Source organism: Nanorana parkeri, unplaced genomic scaffold (assembly GCF_000935625.1).
Source record: "Nanorana parkeri isolate BGI_ZX_2015 unplaced genomic scaffold, ASM93562v1 scaffold774, whole genome shotgun sequence".
Lineage (NCBI taxonomy): Eukaryota > Metazoa > Chordata > Amphibia > Anura > Dicroglossidae > Nanorana > Nanorana parkeri.
In genome coordinates this window covers 212,278-231,221 of record NW_017307042.1, presented here as the reverse complement: position 1 = coordinate 231,221, position 18,944 = coordinate 212,278, and the positions used below count along the sequence as shown (strand labels likewise).

The following is an 18,944-nucleotide window of genomic DNA, read 5'->3' as shown; positions in this document are numbered from 1 at the left end:
AAGTACCGTTCTCCTAGCAACCGCCAAACACGTTCATCAGATTGCCAGACAGAAAAGCGCGATTCGTCACTCCAGAGAACACGTCTCCACTTCTCTAGAGTCTGGCGGCGGCGTGCTTTACACCACTGCATCCGCAAACCCACGCAAGCACAGGGAGAACAATGCAAACTCCTTGCAGACAGTGACCTGGCCGGGATTTGGACCCGGGGACCACCAGTGCTGCAGGGCAGAAGCGCTAACCACTATGCCACTGTGCTGCCCACAGTTGATGTGTAAACATACGGCTCATCATGGTTTGGGACTTCGTATCCAACTTACTTGCTTGTTTGTCCCTACTTCCCTTACTCCACTTCACATTCTCCCTTATACCTTCCTCCTCCACTTAAAATCAATAGTTTTTGATCATAATCCTGTTCAGTGTTGGAATAGCGTTATTGACATCTCTTGTGGTAATGTCTACAGTATACACACACGTTGAAGTTTTGTGTTACTACTACCTAACATGGTTTACTTGTTGTGGTTCTGTTTTTTTAAATTCTGTTACCTTTTTTTCTAAAACTTTAAATAGAGAATTACAAAAAAATCTGGATCTAGCAAATGAAAAGAAAATCAGTTATGAGTAATAATGTACTATACATTTTATTTTACAGCATTAACTTAATTCTCTCTAGAAATCAAATTCAAAATGGACATAGTACAGTGAATACAAGAACATAGGGCAAAGAGACTAAGAGGAGCATTATGTCACATTAAAGTTGGTGCTGTCCCTGGATTTTTGGATCACAGTTATTCGAGGGTTTTCGACTTCACACTTTTTACGAAGGACATGGCCCAATAAGCTTATTGAGAAACGCTTCAACCTGATCTTCATCTTTGACTCCCACAAACTGATCCACAACACTGCCATTCTTCATGGCAAGAACTGTTGGCACAGCGCTGACCTGCAGAGAAAAAAGGGGACAATAACTATGAAATGTTTTTCTAACTACACACAAGTCAATTATGGGGTTCATGTTGTCATGCAAAAGCTGATTACATAACTACAAGGATCCTCATAAATATGGCTGTGCTAAAAATTAATTTGTCATTCATTCATATAATTTGCACAAACAAGTGTATAAGACGACTCAGATGGAAGCAGACGATTCCCGATAGGTGCAACAACCTATTTCTTGGGCAATAAAGCTAAACTTGTTCACTGAATTACTGCCCTGATCCGACTATGTAGTATATGATTTAGGGAAGCTAAAAAGAAATGGCAACTGCTCCAAATAATATACGTAGACACCACACTGTCTCCAGGCCCCTCTGTTAAGTGTGGTCCATACCTCTAGTCTATGAGAGCCACCATGCTGAGGCATATGTAGCAAATAATAAATTAAGTGCAGGTAAGCCTGGAGGTAGCCTACAGCTACTAAGGACCCATAGTATGTCTCTGCGTCAAATCTGGGGTCTTCAGCAGTGTGGCTTCTAAGTATATTTGCAAATATCTGCAACTAAAACCTCTGTTTTTAACCTAAATTGTTAAACCGTGTAAATGTGCTTTTTGCTGGTTAGCTGGTAAGTGGGCTGGGAAAAGTTTATATTGTGTTTGTTCTATGATTTAGGGAAGGGCTGCTTTTATGGAATCCTCTAACATTGGTGTCAAAACACCATTATATGCAAATACACACAAATAAGATCCTGGCATTTATCTGTTTAGATCAGTCAAGAGAATCAAAGCGGATGGATAATGTTCACAGTTCACCATGGTTTTTATCAAATAACATGCAAATCGTTGGTCAAATCAAGTAGAAAAACCAGGTACAGTATATGAACCTCATAGAACAAGCTGTTGAGCATGGATGAAGGAATGTGTTAGATTTCTTTTGTTAAGCCTGTAGGTTGAACAGAAAAAAAATCTATTAGTTTATGCCAGCTTTACTGACATTGTATGGTACTTGGGTAGATGTGCACCAGAGGACTGTTAAATACCGACCATTTTGCTGGATAGCATTGTATGAAGAATGTTTTGTTTATTGTTTTTTTAACAGTGGTACTTTTGTTTTTTTCCCCATCTATATTTTTTATTGAGCAGTAGAAAAATGACAGCAGTAATAAACCATACATTTCATTAGTATGTATAAACAACGTAAAACATTGCTGTACAGGAGGTGCTCATTACATTCTGATAAGGTGATAGATGCACATAAAAAGGTTCTAAGGAGGTACAGCACGTGAGCAAAAAATGGGTCTGTCTGGGCACATCCTGAGGATGAGTTGGTTAGATTGTGGGTATGAGAGTTAGCCTATGAGGGGCTGGAGTCCAGCATCAAGCTGGTGCCCAAAGCTTCCCATTTGTGAGCTCAGAGGGAGCCGCGCCATCAAGGTGAGCTATCATGCATCTTTAGATACGCTTATGATTAGATGTAGTAGAGGGGTAAGAAGGGCGAAAGAGGGGGCTGGAGAGGAAAAGATCAGAAGGAATGTTTTTTTAAGTCATTCAGCTTGTGTAATCCTCTTTGTTCTATTAGGAAATGTTTGGCTATGCTATACCTTTAGCATGGGCCTGGTAGTCTGACATGTAATTCAATTAGCTGTGTATAGTACGGTGTCACATTCATGTGTTAAGATATTTTTTTATTTTGCAAATGAGTTGATAATTATAAGCTCCTTCACCTACATTACACAAAACAGAGGTTTGATTTATGGATACAGGATGCTGCAATCTCCCAAATCCAGTTTGACAGGAATCTCAAATAACCGCACCAGAAGGAGTGCATATGTGAGATTACTACACACATTGATTATCTCACTGCAGGCTGCATATTCTAAACTAAAGTCCTGGATCAACAGAAGATAAAAATTAATGCATAAAGGCACATTACCTATAGTCATACACAAGGGACCAAACTGCTCAGACTGGTGGCACAGTTACATCCATGTCTATAGCACATTCCACATCCCTTATTTAGCTTTAAGGCTGGAATTAACATTTAGCTTTAAGGCTGGAATTGACATTTGTGTGTGTATATATCTCCAATTTAATATACTGTATCACTGGTACCATACTCCTGAATTCTTGCACTCTTTTAACCCAAATATTCCGAAAATACATTGTAATTGACAGACAGGTAGCCTGTCACCTTTCCTGGAAGTTTGAACAACTTTCTAGATTGTCGTCATGTGCCTCTTGTGTTAGCAACATGCCTCTTAGATCTTCTAATAGTTTATCCAAGATCTCAAAAATACTGCTCATGCATGTCCTAGTAGCAGACCAATTAACTTTAAATTCTTACTCGTGTTTGACAATAGCAATAAAGTCTGAGAACTACTGTAGTAGTTGCATGACAACTCCAAGTGTGAACAGATACAACTTTTACCTGGTTCTTTACTGATGCCGCTGCTTTCTTCCTATGCAAACCAAGAAGGCCATACACTAATACAGCTTTTCTCAACTAGGGTGGCTTGACATTTCAGGATCCCCCCGTTAAATCCACACCAGACCCCTCTCTGGGATAAGGCCACACATCATTTTTTACATTTTAGATTGGGGTGCCTCAAGATTTTGCCTACTTTTAAAAGGGTGCCAAGACTGAAAAAAAGATTGTGAAACACTGATCTATTAGATCCCACAGTGTGGGGAATCCACCCCGCTAGGCTATTGTATTCTGACAATGGTGGTGTCACAATACACAAAGAGTGACTGCAGCTGACTGCGTGCAGTCACTGTTCTGCCCCAACATTTTCAACATGGCTCCATCAACAAAGGTCAACTGAGGAAATCAAACAAATGTTCTAAAAACTATTTTTTTTGCCAAACTAGATTCTACTGGTGTATGGGCAGCTTTAGAGGGGAATGAACAATGCTAAGCCCCTCATTTTTCTCAGGGCTGGTTTCCTTCCACCTGCAGGCAAACACTTCAAATCAAACTAGAAATGATGAACTAGCAAATATCAAACAAACTAATTTCCAACATGAAAGAAAATCATTCTCAGCTGAAAGTCATAAACTTTAGACCTCAGGCTCACTGAAAACACACTGAGGGGAATTTATCAAAACTGGAGCAGACAGATTCTGGAGCAGTTGCCCAGGGCAACCAATCAGCTTCAGTTTGTTCCGTTAAGATTTGAAAATGAAAGAGAGAAGCTGATTGGTTGCTGTGCACAGCTGCTCCAGATTTGGTCTACACCAGTTTTGATAAATTGCCCTCACTGTCTAAAGTGACACATTTATAAAATGATTATTATTAGAAGCAGCCTTTGCACTGGCTTTTTATGCAGAATCTCTAGTATGGTTACCACTTTTCATATACATTTCTTAAGCTGGCCACACACCTTGCGATAATCGTACGATAATCGTGGGAAATCCCGCGATCGTACGATTATCGCAAGGTGTGCGACCTTTGCTACTGTAAGGTTGCACGACTTTATCTTAGGACCATGTTCGAAAACCCGCCGAGAATCGTACGATTGTCGGCTGGTTTGTGGCATGTTCGTAAGATAAATGCTGCACGGGCCAGTTTGCGCAAGCGCACACTGCCCGTTCATCATTGCGGTCATTGGAAGCCCGCCCCTCAGCGGGGTGGGCTTGCGATCATCGCAAGTACGATCTGCCTGTCCAAGATAGGGAGATCGTACGTTTTTTTAAATTACCTTACAACCATTGCAAGACAAAAGTGGTTGTAAGGTGTGTGCCCAGCATTACACACACTCCAAGACTAGTACTCAACATACTCTTTCAGAAAAACACTCCTAATCCACCTGGAGCTTGACAAATTACACTGCTCAAATTTTCCACTGACTCGGGCAGAATTCAAGCTGTGTGTGGCCCAGCCGGCACTACCTGACCCGACAATTGAAGGAGATGTGTGGAAAATTGTTGGCCAAACAGTGACTGTAACAGACTGGCATTATTTCAGTATTCTGACTGCAGCAGGAACCAACTGTCAGAATATAATAGCCCAGCAGGGGAGATTTGCCAATCCACGTGGTTTAGGAATCTGTTAACGCCCACAGGTTGAATTAAAAAAAATCTGGGAGGTGTATGGCCTGCTTTACCATGAAGCACATCTCTTGCCAACACTACATTGGGGAGGGCGAGAAGATGGAGGGGAATATACAAAAACCACAACCACCGGCCAAACAGTACAAAAGAGTGCATAACGCAATACCTCGGTACCTACATACAAACCAAGGAAAGTGGAAAGAAAGGAGAGAGAACAACCAAATGTTGCTCTAGCAAGAGCAACCTAAGTGACTGCTTAGATCAATGCTGGTAAAGACAGGCATCGCCAGTGTGATCACCCTTGGCGCCATGGGTGCACAAGAATGCCAAACCTGGGCTTGTAGCGACTTCCTCATTAGGGGATGTGTTTCAACTCAAGAGAAGAACAGAGAAGGGAAGAGACACTTCAGGTCACTTTCCATGGCAATTCAGCAGTATGTCCTGGGTACTGGTGAAGCACAAATAGCAGGAAGCAAGTTAGGAGACCAAGGAAAAGTTTCAGGTCCCATTCACACCAGATGCTTTGGCATCCATTTTGCAACGTATGCCAGTCTCACCATTTCCCATTGTCATTTGGAGGTTCGTAAAGTAACCCTGTGGTATTCCTTCTCCCGTTTAAATAAAACGGGTAGTTCATTATACTTACAAGTTGTTTTGACACTAAATATATTAGTTATGTATACAGTGTGTGTGTGTGTGTTGGTCTATAATGTATGTAAAGATTTAAGTTAACTTTAAACATCATACAATTATAATGGGAAATAAATACCTCATACTCAAGAGCAAGGTCTGTATTATCATCTATATCCACCTTTGCCATTAACACCTTTCCCTGGTGCTTGGCAACTGCTTTCTCTAATCGAGGAGCCAATAGCTTACAAGGACCACACCACCTGAGGAGAAAATGATAAGCGGTCACGTTTAATTTAACCCTTACTAAAACTACCTATACTTCACATGATCTAGTAATAATTATACAGCATACATCTATAAATATCTATTAACTATAGATTTACTACACGTCGGCACTTTTAATAGACACCTTCCAAGGCCTGCACATCAGTAAACTCCTTGGATACCCAGAGTGCTTTTACATGCATTTTTGGGTTTATCAGTAGCCTAGCCCTGAACTTTAACCAATTCAAAGACTAAGTCCATAGCTTCCTATAATTCACTTTATAAAACTTAAACCAAGATGTAGACCTGGGAGCCAATTAGGTATGCTGCATGCATATGTGCTGTCGAGGAACACATTGGAGGAGAGAGTTTAGTGAGGAGAGTGTATCAGTTTGCCTTCACTGTCTCATCACAAACTGGAACAGGGAGGAAACAAGGCAGTATTGCTTAAAGGAAAACTATGAGGTGAGTGAAAATCACTCATCCTCATAGTTCGAGCCGACGTGTGAAAATGAAACGGTCACACATCAGCTCAATAGATCGGGAAGTGAGCGAACACATACCGTCGCTCGCTCACTTCTCGATCATCTCCTTGCTGAGAGAAGTGAGTGTCAGTCACGGCTGCCTGCAGGGGTTCTCCCCCTCCCCGATCCTCCAGCGCTGACTGGAGGAACGGACGGGGGAGGGGACGGGTACAGCTGGCTCTACGCAGCCGGGTGGATCTCGACAGTAATGTCGGGATCCGTCACAGCTTTGGCGGTCTCAGCATACTGCGAGCTGTAGCTCGCGATATACTGAGCTTTGAGTCACAGGAGGACGCTAGTTTATGTCCTCCTGTGACCTTTAAGAGAACTATGGGAAAAAACACTTACCCCACAGTTCTCTTTTAATAGCAAAAGCAAGTTCACCAACCTGGCTCTACTGTCTGGCAAATGTTTGCAAATGTGAGCCCAGACACACAAATCCTTTGGCAGTTAAAGAAACTCCCACCTATGTACGTTAAAATGTTTTCCTGAAATGTAGTTTTTCTGTAGGTACAGCTCTATCAGAAATGACATTTTAAATTTGTTAGATATACAAAATGTTCATATATAGTGAAATATTATTTTATGCACCATTATTAGAATACGATTAATGTCATTACTATTTAACTCACTGAGCATGGAAATCCACCACCACTGGAACCTCACTTTCAATAACCCGTTCCTGAAAGTCATCTTTATTCTGAACACTGAACGTTACTCTGCATGGGGACGAAGTATAAATCTGACGAGCAGTGGTAAATTCAGTAGACCGGGAAGGGGGGAAACGTGGAACATGGGTTCGTGTGCATTTTACAGATACGCTGGAGAAAGATTGTACTTGACTGGTTAGACGTCTTCCAGGCAAGGAAAGGAAACGTTTTAAAACTAACCTCTGGGCCATCTGCAAGAAAAGAAAGACTTGTGTAGTTATATATTAAAACAAACAGATCATGAACAGATACATCAAACTAGCAAAAAAAACTTTCAGAGAAAGGAAGATGGTAAAGCATTAAAGAAGTGGGCAGGTAAAAATGTAACCTTTGCAGTGGGGCTACCTTGACACTGCAAGGGTTAAGTTCTTGTTTTGGTCCCTCAGTGGCGACTGCTCACCTCTCTCTTCTCGGCGCCTTTGAGTCTAATAGACTGTGTTAGACATGATGATGTCACAGGTCCTTAGACAGCTGGTGCCAGGGGGAAAAAGAGGCTCTGTGGACTGGTCTAGTAGCTAGGCGAGTCCAAGGATGGGGTGAGTATATCCTTTTTATTTTACACCCTAGACCAAAACAAGCACTTAACGTGTGGGGGGTAGCCCCACTGCAAGGGTTAATTTTTAAACTACCCAGAGTTCTTTAAATCGTCTGCACATTGCACCACAACTATATTCCCTCTGTTCACAATTCAAAAGCAGCAAATAAAAGAATAAAACTAATTAAATGAAATCCATAATGTGAGTGCAACTGAAAAATATACTCCCATTATGGTTTCTCAGAAGTTTCCGCTTAGGTCTCACATGTTAAAAGGAATATTTCATCTTTTGCAAAAGATTAATAAATGCACCGGCACCGATTAAAAAAAAAAATTGTGCATTTATTAGTTTTTTGATTTGTTGCCTGCAAAGCATTGCAACCTTGATCAGTGAATCACAGGTGCTGTGCACAGGCTCCTGCAGACTATTCCCTCAGCCCAGGTCTGTACCGAGGTATGGAACTTCGGTTACAAGGCTGAAGAAAGTTATCAATGGACTACAACTGGGGTGACATTACTGCACATGTGATCCAATGAGATGCACAGGTCAGGGGTGTGGAATTCATATCGCCCGACGCCCGGTACATGTAGTTCCGGGCAAGTGGTTTTTGCACTGTTTTAGCCCTGCTACGGGCTGGCTTTCTTTGAGCGCCGAGAGCGGCGCAACGAGCGGGGGGCGTGGAGCGCCGAGACCGGGGACGGAGCGGGGGGTGGGGACGAAGCGTTGAATGAGATGGGGACGGAGCAGAGGGCGTGACGGAGCGAGCGGCCTGGTGCCGTGCCGGAGCAGGGGGCGGGGGCGATTATCACAGGAGTTCTAGCAACAGTGCTATGCTAGAACTCCTGTGTTGGAGGTGACAGGGTCAATAAAGAGTACCTGTCACCTCCAAATGCTATTACACAGGGGATTATTATTCCCTGTGTGATAGCAATACAATAAAAAGTTTTTTTTTTAAATAGTTAAAAAGAAAAAGTAAAAAATATTAAATTAAAACCAGCCCCACTGCCCCCATCTGCACGAGAATAAACGTGCAGTGTTTTCAACTGCAATCGTGTGCAACCGCACTGGCGCTGACAGTACGATCGGCGGTGGTGTGCGATTCCGTGACCACCCAGCCATCCGCTCGGTTTCGTGCATGATGACCGGTCAGTCACAGATCATACACCACCGCCGATCGTGCTGTCAGTGCCATTATTTTCTAATGGCACCCCAGTCATCCGCAGGCAGATTGCGCGTTTTCCTACTGCGTTTTACTACTGCAATACCGCCGCAGGCGATCACGGTTGAAAACACTGCGCGGTGCATGTCGTGAAAATAGGTACATCTACCTTTTTTCAGCGATTGCCACGCAGATGTAACCCCATACATGCGGATGCAACCGCTGTATGCAACCACACACGATCGCACGTCCTGGGAATCCCCAAGTCTGCACCAGCCCTAAAGGGTAAATTCACTTTCCCAAGTAATTTGGGAAAACGGAATTACCCGCACAAATCTCCCTCCCACTATACTTACCTTTCAGCAAACGGTCCTTCCCATCTACCAGTACGGGTGTACTATCTGTACCTGTTCCATGTAGTCTGAATTTCGCTCGCAAATTGCAAGCACTCGTTGGTCAACGCAGTCACCTGACGGCACTGACCAATGAGAAGCGCTTCTTAGCGATGCTAAATACGGTTTTGGTTAAAATTATTATTTTTGTATCAGGACAAGTAGATTCGGCCCCCGCTTTAGTCCTCGGACAAGTAGTTTTTTCCAAAATTTCCACACCCCTGACAAGTCCTTCCACAGTGGCAGATGGCACCAGTAGTCTATTCATTTACAGATCCTGTGAATAAATGAATGAATGATCTGGGAATCAAGTTATTAATGGACTACAACTGTGGTGCAAAGTAAGTGGCACCAACAAGGAAGAGCTGGAAGAACATTTTGCAACTAATTAAGGTTAATTGGCAACAGGTCAGAAACATGATTGGGTATATAAAGTGCATCTTAAGGTGCCCATACGCTGTATGATTATCGTATGATCATGGCGGGAAATCCTGAGATCGTACGATAATCGCAAAGTGTATGGAAGGCTTGCAACCGTTTCTACTGTACAATCGCACGTCTTCCGTCGAACAAGCAGGCTTGAAAACCCGCCGGTTAGTGGCGTGCTTTTTCGACAACTGTCGAACGGGCCGATGAGCGCACGCGCACACTGCCCGCTCAGCATTGCAGTCGACGTACACTGTACGTCGTCAGTCACGAAGGGGTTAAATTACTTTACAACCCTCGCAAGACACAAGTCTTGCGAGGGTTGTACAGTGTATGGCCACCTTTAGAGAGCCAGAAGTAGATGGGCAGAGGTTCACCAATCTGTGAAAAGCAGCGTCTAAAAATTGTCGAACAATTTCAGAATAATGTTTCTCTACGTAAAATTGTAAATATATTAATAACATATCATCTACGGTACGTAATATCAAAAGATTCCACGAATCTGGAGAAATCTCGGTGCGCAAGTGGCAAGGCCGAAACGCAATATTGGATGTCCATGATCTTCGGGACCTCAGATGGCACTGCATTAACAAAACAGGCATGATTCTGTGATGGCGAATACTGTATGGGCTCAGGAATACCCCCAAGAATCACTGTCTGAGAACATGCAGAGAACAAAAGCCTCCATTTCTGATGGTATGGGGGTACATTAGTGCATATGGAATGGGCAGCTTGCACATCTGGAAAGGCACCATCAATGCTTAAAGATATATTCAGGATTTAGAGCAGCATATGCTCCCATTAAGATGACATCTTTTTCAAGGAAGGCCTTGCATATTAACTGCTTAGCTTGCCTGCCTGCAGTCCAGACCTTTCACCAATTGAAAATATTTGGCACATCTTGAAACTAAAAATACGACAAAGACCCAGGACTGTTGAGCAGTTAGAATCCTATATTAGGCAAGAATGGGACAACATTCCTCTCCCAAAACTCCAGCAACTGGTCTCCTCAGTTCGCAGACATTTAGTCTCCGCTCACACACAGCAGTTTGAATTCAGTGCGGTTTTCTACGCGTTTGTCTGTGCGGCACGACATGCGCACATTGACATACGCACGAGTTCTGCACGTTTGCAGCTACTACTATACCCGGAACGCACGGAAGTCGCCCAGAATATTGCAATTGTACTTTTTTGCGTGATGCGCATTTTGTGCCATGCAGACGGCACGCAGGTGTGAACAACCTACATTAGAATGTATTTGTTTTGAGTTTTGCGAGTTGCGCTAATGTCTGAATGGAGCCTGACAGTGTTGGTAAACGAAAAGGAGACGCTACACTGTGGTAACCATGGCCCTGTCCCAACTTTTGTGAGACGTGCTGCTGCCATCAATTTCAAAATTACCTTATTTTTTTCTTAAAATGAGCCATTGTCTCTGTTTAAGCATTTGATATGTTTTCTATTTTCTATTGTGAATAAAGTTTGGATTTATGAGATTTGCAAATGATTGCATTCTGTTTTGTCCCAACTTTTTGGAATTGGGGTTGTAGTTCCTGTACTAAAAACAGACATTTCTGTGGGATCTCTATGAAGATATTTTGTAAAGTGACAAGACACCCGGTGATTGTTACCACTTTTTAAAATATTTGATTTATGTTATTTAAACCAGAACACTATAATGATTCTTCGGTTATAAAACAATCCATAATTATACTTTAAAGGATAGCTTAACCCAAAACCAAACATTTTATATATATTGCAGCTTACCAGTCCTTCGATGTGGTAGCTTCAAGTACTTAAAGGATAATTAAAGCCTCAGGTTTTTTTTGCATATATCTAACGCTAGCCAATCAGTAGATATATGCAAAATGTGTAAAAACAAAACCGCTTTGAAAAGGGTTAATACTTACCCGTGACTTTCCTGTGCGCTCCCGTCCGAAAATGTGAACATTTTTGGGGCGGCCGCAAAGCATCTTGGGGCGGGCGCATGAGGAGATCACATTTTCGGTTGGGACGCGAGGAGAGACACAAGGTAAGTCTATGGACGCGTGCACCCGCATGCAGACACCGTGGGACAGGAAGTGCCAGCAAGGACAGAGGAGTGAGCGCTGAATCGGAGACCGGCTGTACCGCTGGAGGGACAGATGAAAAGGACAGAAAAGAAGATCGGATTAAGAAACATGATTTAAAGTAAGTGCTGACATCAACATTGGGGGGGGGGGGGGGGGGAAGGGAAAAAATGTTTGCCTTTAAATGTCACTTTAAACTCTTTATTTTGTCAGAATTCTAGTGTCCTTCTAACTGTGTCTGCACTGAACCGATATATCAAATAATGTTATTCGTTTTCTCAGCTACCTTCTGTGAACTACAAAAGAACATCCTCCTATGTAATGGAGATGATGAGTGCAGGACGAGATAGTAGTCCAAAACAAGAGTTGCCTATGACAACCACTGCTCCCTCTATAGATACAGTACAATGTATACCGAGTATACCGACCCTAGCACAGGACGGCCAGGGGAAAATAAAAAAAACCCTGAAAACGAGAAACAAATTCAGCCACCACATCAAAGGACTATTAAGCTGCAATATATCACATTTATGTTTTTGGCTTTAGATACGCCTTGTGCAATACGTGGGAACAATTTATATATGACTGACCACCTTTGTCACACATTTTGGCAGATCACGGCCCATATCTATCAGCATACGTATAAGAACTGACCAAGTGCAAAAGAGAGATCCAAATGATGGAGAGGAACCCGTTTTGGTATTAAACTGTAATACTATTACCTCTTTTTGTTAATTTGTAACATTTATTGGTCATGTACAAAAGATCATCTGACTGTATGTTCATGGTATATAGCACCATCTAGTGTTGCTTTAGCATTTTATTCCTCATTTGTAACCACTTATTTTTTTCCAAATAGTCATCTTTTTTTTAATAGTTCATTTTCTTTTAGTTTGTAAGCGTGACTTTTTATGATACAGACATTTTAACCACTTGATGGCTAGAGGGTTTACACCCCCTTCCTGGCCAGGCCATTTTTCAGTATTCAGCGCTGCAGTACTTTGACATTTATTCCGTCATGCAACGCAGTACTGAAATTAATTTTATACCATTTTCTAGGGACACATGGAGCTTTCTTTTGGGGGTATTTAATCACCACTGGGGGGTTTTATTTTTTACTAAATAATGAAAAAACTACCGAATATTTCCCCCAAAAAACGCTTTCACTGCATCATTTTAAAAAACATTTATATTTACCCAAAGTTTTGATAAAATAAAAAAGATGGCATCATGTCGGGTAAATAGACACGGAACATGTTAAGCTTTAAAACTGCGTGCGCCTGCGAAATCCCAAAAAAGTAAAATACCCAAGCTTTCCCATAGGCAACGCTTTAAAAGCTTTTACTGCTCAAGAGTTTAGTTTTACCAGTAATTAATGGCCCTAGAATTATTGCTCTCACTATGACATCCGTGGCAATATGTAACATGTGTGGCGCAATTTTCATTTTTGCATATAGGCGCATCCAACGCGTGTTTATGTTGTAACGTGGGGTGCGGGGGGCATTAAAAAAATTTTTTTTACATGTTACTTTCATTTTTTTTACACTCAACTTTATTGCGATCACATATGGGGCTAAAAGCAAATATGATGCAACAGGTCCTCTTTATATAGATATCAGCTGCCTTTTAGAGCACTAATGTCACTTAGGGACTCCAAAGAGATCTGCTTCACCAGCTTCTTCTCTAAAAGCCGGAGAATGTGCACAGGGACACTTGAAGTGATGTAATACGCATCACTTCAAGGTCCAGTGATCAGAGGAGCGATCAGCGGTTAGAAGCTTGCTGATCTCCCTCCAATCTATCACGGGAGACCTGCCGTGCCATGTCATACCCCAGCTAAAGCTATTGAAGTGGAAAGGTGACACTAGGGGTCTAATAGCCCCTGTGTGATAGCAATAAAGCAAAGTGAAAAAAATAAAAGTAAAAAAATAAAAAGGCAATACAAAATGAAAAATGTTTTTTTTTTACAAAGTAAAAAAATACAATCGTGCGCGATTTCCATATGCCAGTACATGTGTCCTATCTGTACCTGCGCCATGTAGTCTGAATTTCGTTTGCAAATTTCAAGCACTCGTAGGTCAGCGTGGTCACCTGGCGGTCCTGACCAATAAGAAGCGCTTCCTAGCACTGCTAAATAAAAGTTTTGGTTCATCATTCTTTCAAATCAAATCATTCTTTTGTATCAGGACAAGTAGATTGTCATGAGAGACAAGTAGATCGGGCCCCCACTTTAGTCCTTGGACAGGTAGTTTAAAAAAAAAAAAATGTCCACACCCCTGAGATATATGCAAAAAAGGGGAGAGTTTAATTATACTTTAAAGTAAGGATGTCCCGATACCGATACTAGTATCTGGGCCGATGCAGAGCATTTTCACGAGTACTTGTACTCGTGAAAATGCCCCGATGCCGACGGCCGATACCGGCCCTATAAATTTTTTAATCGGATCGGCCGCCTCAGGTCTCGCACTTGTGGGGTCTTGAAGCGGCCTTCCGGGGACCTGGCACTAGCTGTCTTTAATGCTGCCTGCCAGGTCCTACATCTCCTGATTCAAGGTGCAGGCACTGCTCGAGGCAGCTCCACACCTTGAATACGACCTCGGATCGGACACGTGACCGGCACCCACTCCGTTCGGCTTACTACCGTAGATCGGGCTAAGCAAAAAAGGTACCTGTGAAAGTTCAGGAGTCCAGGAATACGCATTCTAGGAGGGGCTGGAGGGGGTTGGGGACGCTGGGTGTGCAGTACAGCACCTGTCAGAGCCTGTGGAGAGACGCAATAAGCAGCGCTGGAGAGACCCAATAGGCAGCCCTGGTGGGATCTGGACGCAGCCTGGTGGGATCTGGACGCAGCTTTGGTGAGATTTGTATGCAGCCATGTGGGATCTGTAGTCCAGATGTCACCAGGCTGCGTCCAGATTCTAAACGCAGCTTGGTGAGATCTGTATTTAGCTCTGGTGAGATGTGGACGCAGCCCTGGTGAGAAACTGCCCTAAAATTAGTCTGTATTGCTTTAAAAAAATGTCACCTGTCCCTTTAAGAAAAAGTATCAGTAATTGGTATCGGCAAGTACATGAGGGGAAGTACTTGGTCTTGAAAAAGTGGTATCAGGTAGAGCTGCAGCTAACGATTATTTTCAAAATCGGTTAGCCGATTATTAAGTTCGATTAATCGGATAAACAATTAAAAAAATGGCTCCAGTGATGGACTACTAGTTTGTATTGAGATTGTAGTCCATCACAGGTGGGGAGCGTTGATGCGGGCGAGTCTGGCTGATCACACAAAGCAGATCTCCACGCTCCCCATCCTGAAGTCATTTGTTGTGGTCCAGGGTCCCCCAGAAGAGCGGTAGACCCTAAAAACCATGGCGGGAAGAACAAGCAAGCTGCTAGAAGTGATCTGGGCAGACTTGCTCCTGTGATGGACTACAATCTCAATACAAACTAGTAGTCCATCACTGGAGCCAGTTTATATTAATTTTTACTTATTGTACTTAATAAATCGGCTAACTAATCGATTTTGAAAATAATTGTTAGCTGCTGCCCTCACTAAATGTAGAAAAAAAACCATGCCCGATGCCTGGAACTTCATATCCCAGGTGTTGGGCGATAGGAATTGCTCACCCGTGTCGCGGCTCTTCTCCCTTTTCAAGCCGCGGCTCGGTCTGGCCAGACGAGTACGCGGTTCGCTTCATTGCTCCACACATCATCCAGACCTGCCACCATCCACCCCTGGAGCTGTCCACTCCTTGCAAAGGGCTTCTTTCCAGGGACTAGACTCCCAGACGCCAGCTGCTGCCCGACAGGAGATCTTCAGACACACCAGCCGTCTTCCCAACTGTAAGTCTATTGTCCTTACATACAGCTAGCTACCACAAGATATCAGCACTCCCAAAAGGGTAGTAGCGCTCCTAAAGTTTGTATTTGAGTATTGCACCCCTGTGGAAGGGCATTTATTACTCCCACTGACCATGCTGGGGCATTTGTTGATGCAGGAGAGTGTATATATGTATCTCTCCCATTGATTCAGAAGTATATATAGTTCCCATTGATGCAGGGGCATTTATTTCTACTACCAACACCAGGGCATTTATTATCCCCACTTTTATCAGAGGCGTAACTAGAAACCTCAGGGCCCCGGTGCAAGAAAGCATGAATGGCCCCCCACTCCACCCCCCAAAAAAATGCCTTGGGAGTTACCAGGGTAATGCATGTGTATCTTAACTTTATTGCTATCCCACAGGGACTAACAATCCCCGGTGTGATAGCATTCGGAGGTGACAGGCTCTCTTTATGAGCCTGCCCTCCAATACAGAAGATAAAGCACATTTGTGCTCTATCTTGTGTACAGCTCGGGCTGTAACAGCTGACACAGGAGCGCTGCGAGTATAGCAGTCCTGTGTCACTGATCAAGGAGCAGAGCAAAGAACGGAGGTTCTTCACTCTTCATCCTAAACTGCCATGCCGTGGGCTGGGGTCCCCCAGAAGATAAGGAGACCCTGAAAACCACGGCACAGAAGGCAGCCAGCGGTGGGGCGGACAATGGAGGGGGGCAGGCCAGACAAGTCACGAGCAGGCTGCATACAAGTGGTCAGCGGCTGTATAGCTGTACAAAATGGCTCCTGTGCTTTACATTTAGCCCTGCTTGCCCGAAGCAGGGCTCTATGTAGAGAAAAAACAATTGCGCCTGGTGCCTCTTCAGACTGGATGCATGTATACAAAAGATAGGTTGCATTGTCTCGCAGCACAACTAAACACGTGTAAATGCAACGCAAGACATCTCCCTTAAATAAAAACACGTTACATTTTTTGCCGTGAGTGGGGCCTTAGGGAGCCCTGGGTCAGACTGTCAGTGGGCACGCTCTGTATGGCCCACCTCTGGGATTCAGGGGCTGATACTGGCTCCTTGTCATCAATGATGTGATCAACCCAGTTCCCATAAGTTCGCCCATGCTTACTCCTAACTGTGACTGACACCCTACCACATGTGAATGACCGGCCACTACTGATTGGGACAGGTAGGTTGGGGGTGTCAGTCATTATTAGCACAATGATCTGACTGCTAAGCTCCATGTAGATTGATATTCGCACCGCATACATGCTGCCCCTACAATAACACAGAGCACACCTTCTACATACAGTTATGTCACCATGTCTCATCACGTTACATTACGCAACACACATCTCATTAGCTATAAAATACCAGCACGTTATATAAGAGCCGAACCTGCTCCCCAATCCCCCGTCCCCTTTATCACAGCTCCACACTCCTCCCGTACTCACACCTGTGACATGTGACCTCGTCCTTACTTTTCTCCTTGCTGGATACTCCTTCCTACCCAGATAAGGGACCTTAATGACATCACACAGTGGTCATGTGACCAGAGCTATCAGTATCCAGGCCGCACAGTCGCTATGAAGTATCCGGAAGTGAAGGGAGACAAGCTAGGTGAGATGAGCCGATCTCTGCTGGGATCTCTCAGCTTACTGCGACTCAGGCTGGTGGCGGCGGTCACGTGATGGGCGTGTCATCAAGGTCCTGTGTCTGTATAGACAGGAAATATGTGTACCTGTAGAGTGACATTCCACGCTGTTTATAGCGATTATTCCGCTCCGCTACCTAATGATCAACCTGGCCTGACCATGATGATGGAGAGAACATTGATTACAGTGTAGCAGACAGAGGAGCAAAGCAAAGAGACGTTTGTCAGCTGATGTTAATATGAATCTGTTCTCCGCCTACTGATTAACCATTTGTTGTCCGGAGCAATTTTTACACTCACATGATAAAATCTGAATTTCTGTCTAGAAAACAACTTCGGATCCCAAAAGAATTATATATTTTCTGAAAGCAGAGGCCCTGTTGAATAAAAAGATGCTAGTTGCAATTGTTTTATGTCCCACTGTATTTGCACAAATGTTTATCAAACAAGTATTTTTAGGATAAAGTACACTGAAATGAAACACAGTGCACAATATAATGCCCGATTTGTTGGTAAAATATAAGAGATGGGGTCATGCCGGGTAAATAGATACATACGTCCGTAAAACTGCAAAAAACGTTAATAACCATAATTTCCCAAAGGCTGCGCTTTAAACGCTTTTACGGCTCATCAGTTTAGTGTTAACAGTGATTAATGGATCTCGAATTATTGCTCGCACTCCGACACTCACGACGATATGTAACAGGTGTGGCGCAATTTTCACTTTTGCACGTAGGCGCATCAGACGCATGTTTGCGTTGCATGTGCTTGCAGGTGGTGGACAGGGGACTTTAAAACAATATTTTTTTGCATTTTTTATGTGTTACTTTGATTTGTAAAAATTTGTTAACACTCAACTTTATTGCTATCACATAGAGGGCTAACAAGAATGCCCCCTTTATATGACCTGGCCACCCACAGGAACACTTTACCCACATTACCATGGGTCAATTCTTGCAGGAATGCATAGATACATTTTAACATGTTTTAGGCCCAGGTTCAATATCAAAAAGATAGATGAAGAGGCTTATTTATGTACATTTACCAGAAGGCTGTATTTGAAGTCTTCCAATAGAGTCTTGTCCATGTTTGGAGTTTAAAGAACTCGGGGAGCAGTGCAGGGGAGCCGTTTAAGTGCTCGATTTCATCAAGGGTATAAAATAACATAGGTATACTAACCTGAAACCTCACAGCCGGCTGGCTCTTAGACTGATCCATGCAGCCTCTCTTCCCCTCCTCTTCATCGGTAAGGTCCTGTGAATCATCATGTTCTATACACTGTGTATAAGACATGAGGACACAGAGGGACATACTATCGCTGCAGCAGAGGAGGGAGCGCTGTCACAGCCAGCCAGCTGCGAGGTTCAGGTGATTTTTATTTTCATTTTTGCACCTAGATGAAAATGGGCACTTAACCCTTTGCCATGCGGGGGTAGCCCCACTGCAAGGGTTAAGAATAATTTTCCCCAAAGTTCTTCATTAATCATCAGCCATACTGCGTTGGAGTTTACACAGGACTTTCTCTCCTCACTCTTGCTGGTGAACATGGCAGTGAGGAAGTGAAAGGAAGGTGATGATGAGCAGCAACGGAAAGGGGATAGTGGAGGGCAGGCAATTAAAGTGGAACTTAAAGGGGTTCTAAACTTTAAACAGCCCCGATGCTGGCGACGTACACTGTACGTCATCAGTCACGAAGGGGTTAAAATCATTTTAACCCCTTCGTGACTGACAAGGGGTTAAAATCAGGAACTGCTCGTACGGCCGCAAA

General features: G+C 43.4%; 1 protein-coding gene across 1 annotated transcript; it reads right to left on the bottom strand.

Moving 5' to 3' along the window:
- Positions 1–617: 617 nt before the first annotated feature.
- On the bottom strand, positions 618–17,074 carry TXN2 (thioredoxin 2). Its single transcript, XM_018564710.1, has 4 exons — positions 16,979–17,074; positions 7,041–7,309; positions 5,757–5,880; positions 618–941 (listed from the first exon to the last, which is right to left on the bottom strand). The coding sequence occupies exons 1-4, from the start codon at positions 16,985–16,987 to the stop codon at positions 816–818; spliced, it is 528 nt and encodes a 175-aa protein (XP_018420212.1). The 5' UTR covers positions 16,988–17,074; the 3' UTR covers positions 618–815.
- Positions 17,075–18,944: the final 1,870 nt, after the last annotated feature.

Excerpts from the sequence above, each read along its gene's own strand:
- TXN2 (XM_018564710.1), bottom strand. Across the intron at positions 5,881-7,040 it reads GTGGTGGATTTCCATGCTCA|GTGGTGTGGTCCTTGTAAGC; the intron begins GTGAGTTAAATA and ends TTTTCTCCTCAG. Across the intron at positions 942-5,756 it reads ACCTTGCTCTTGAGTATGAG|GTCAGCGCTGTGCCAACAGT; the intron begins GTATTTATTTCC and ends TTTTCTCTGCAG.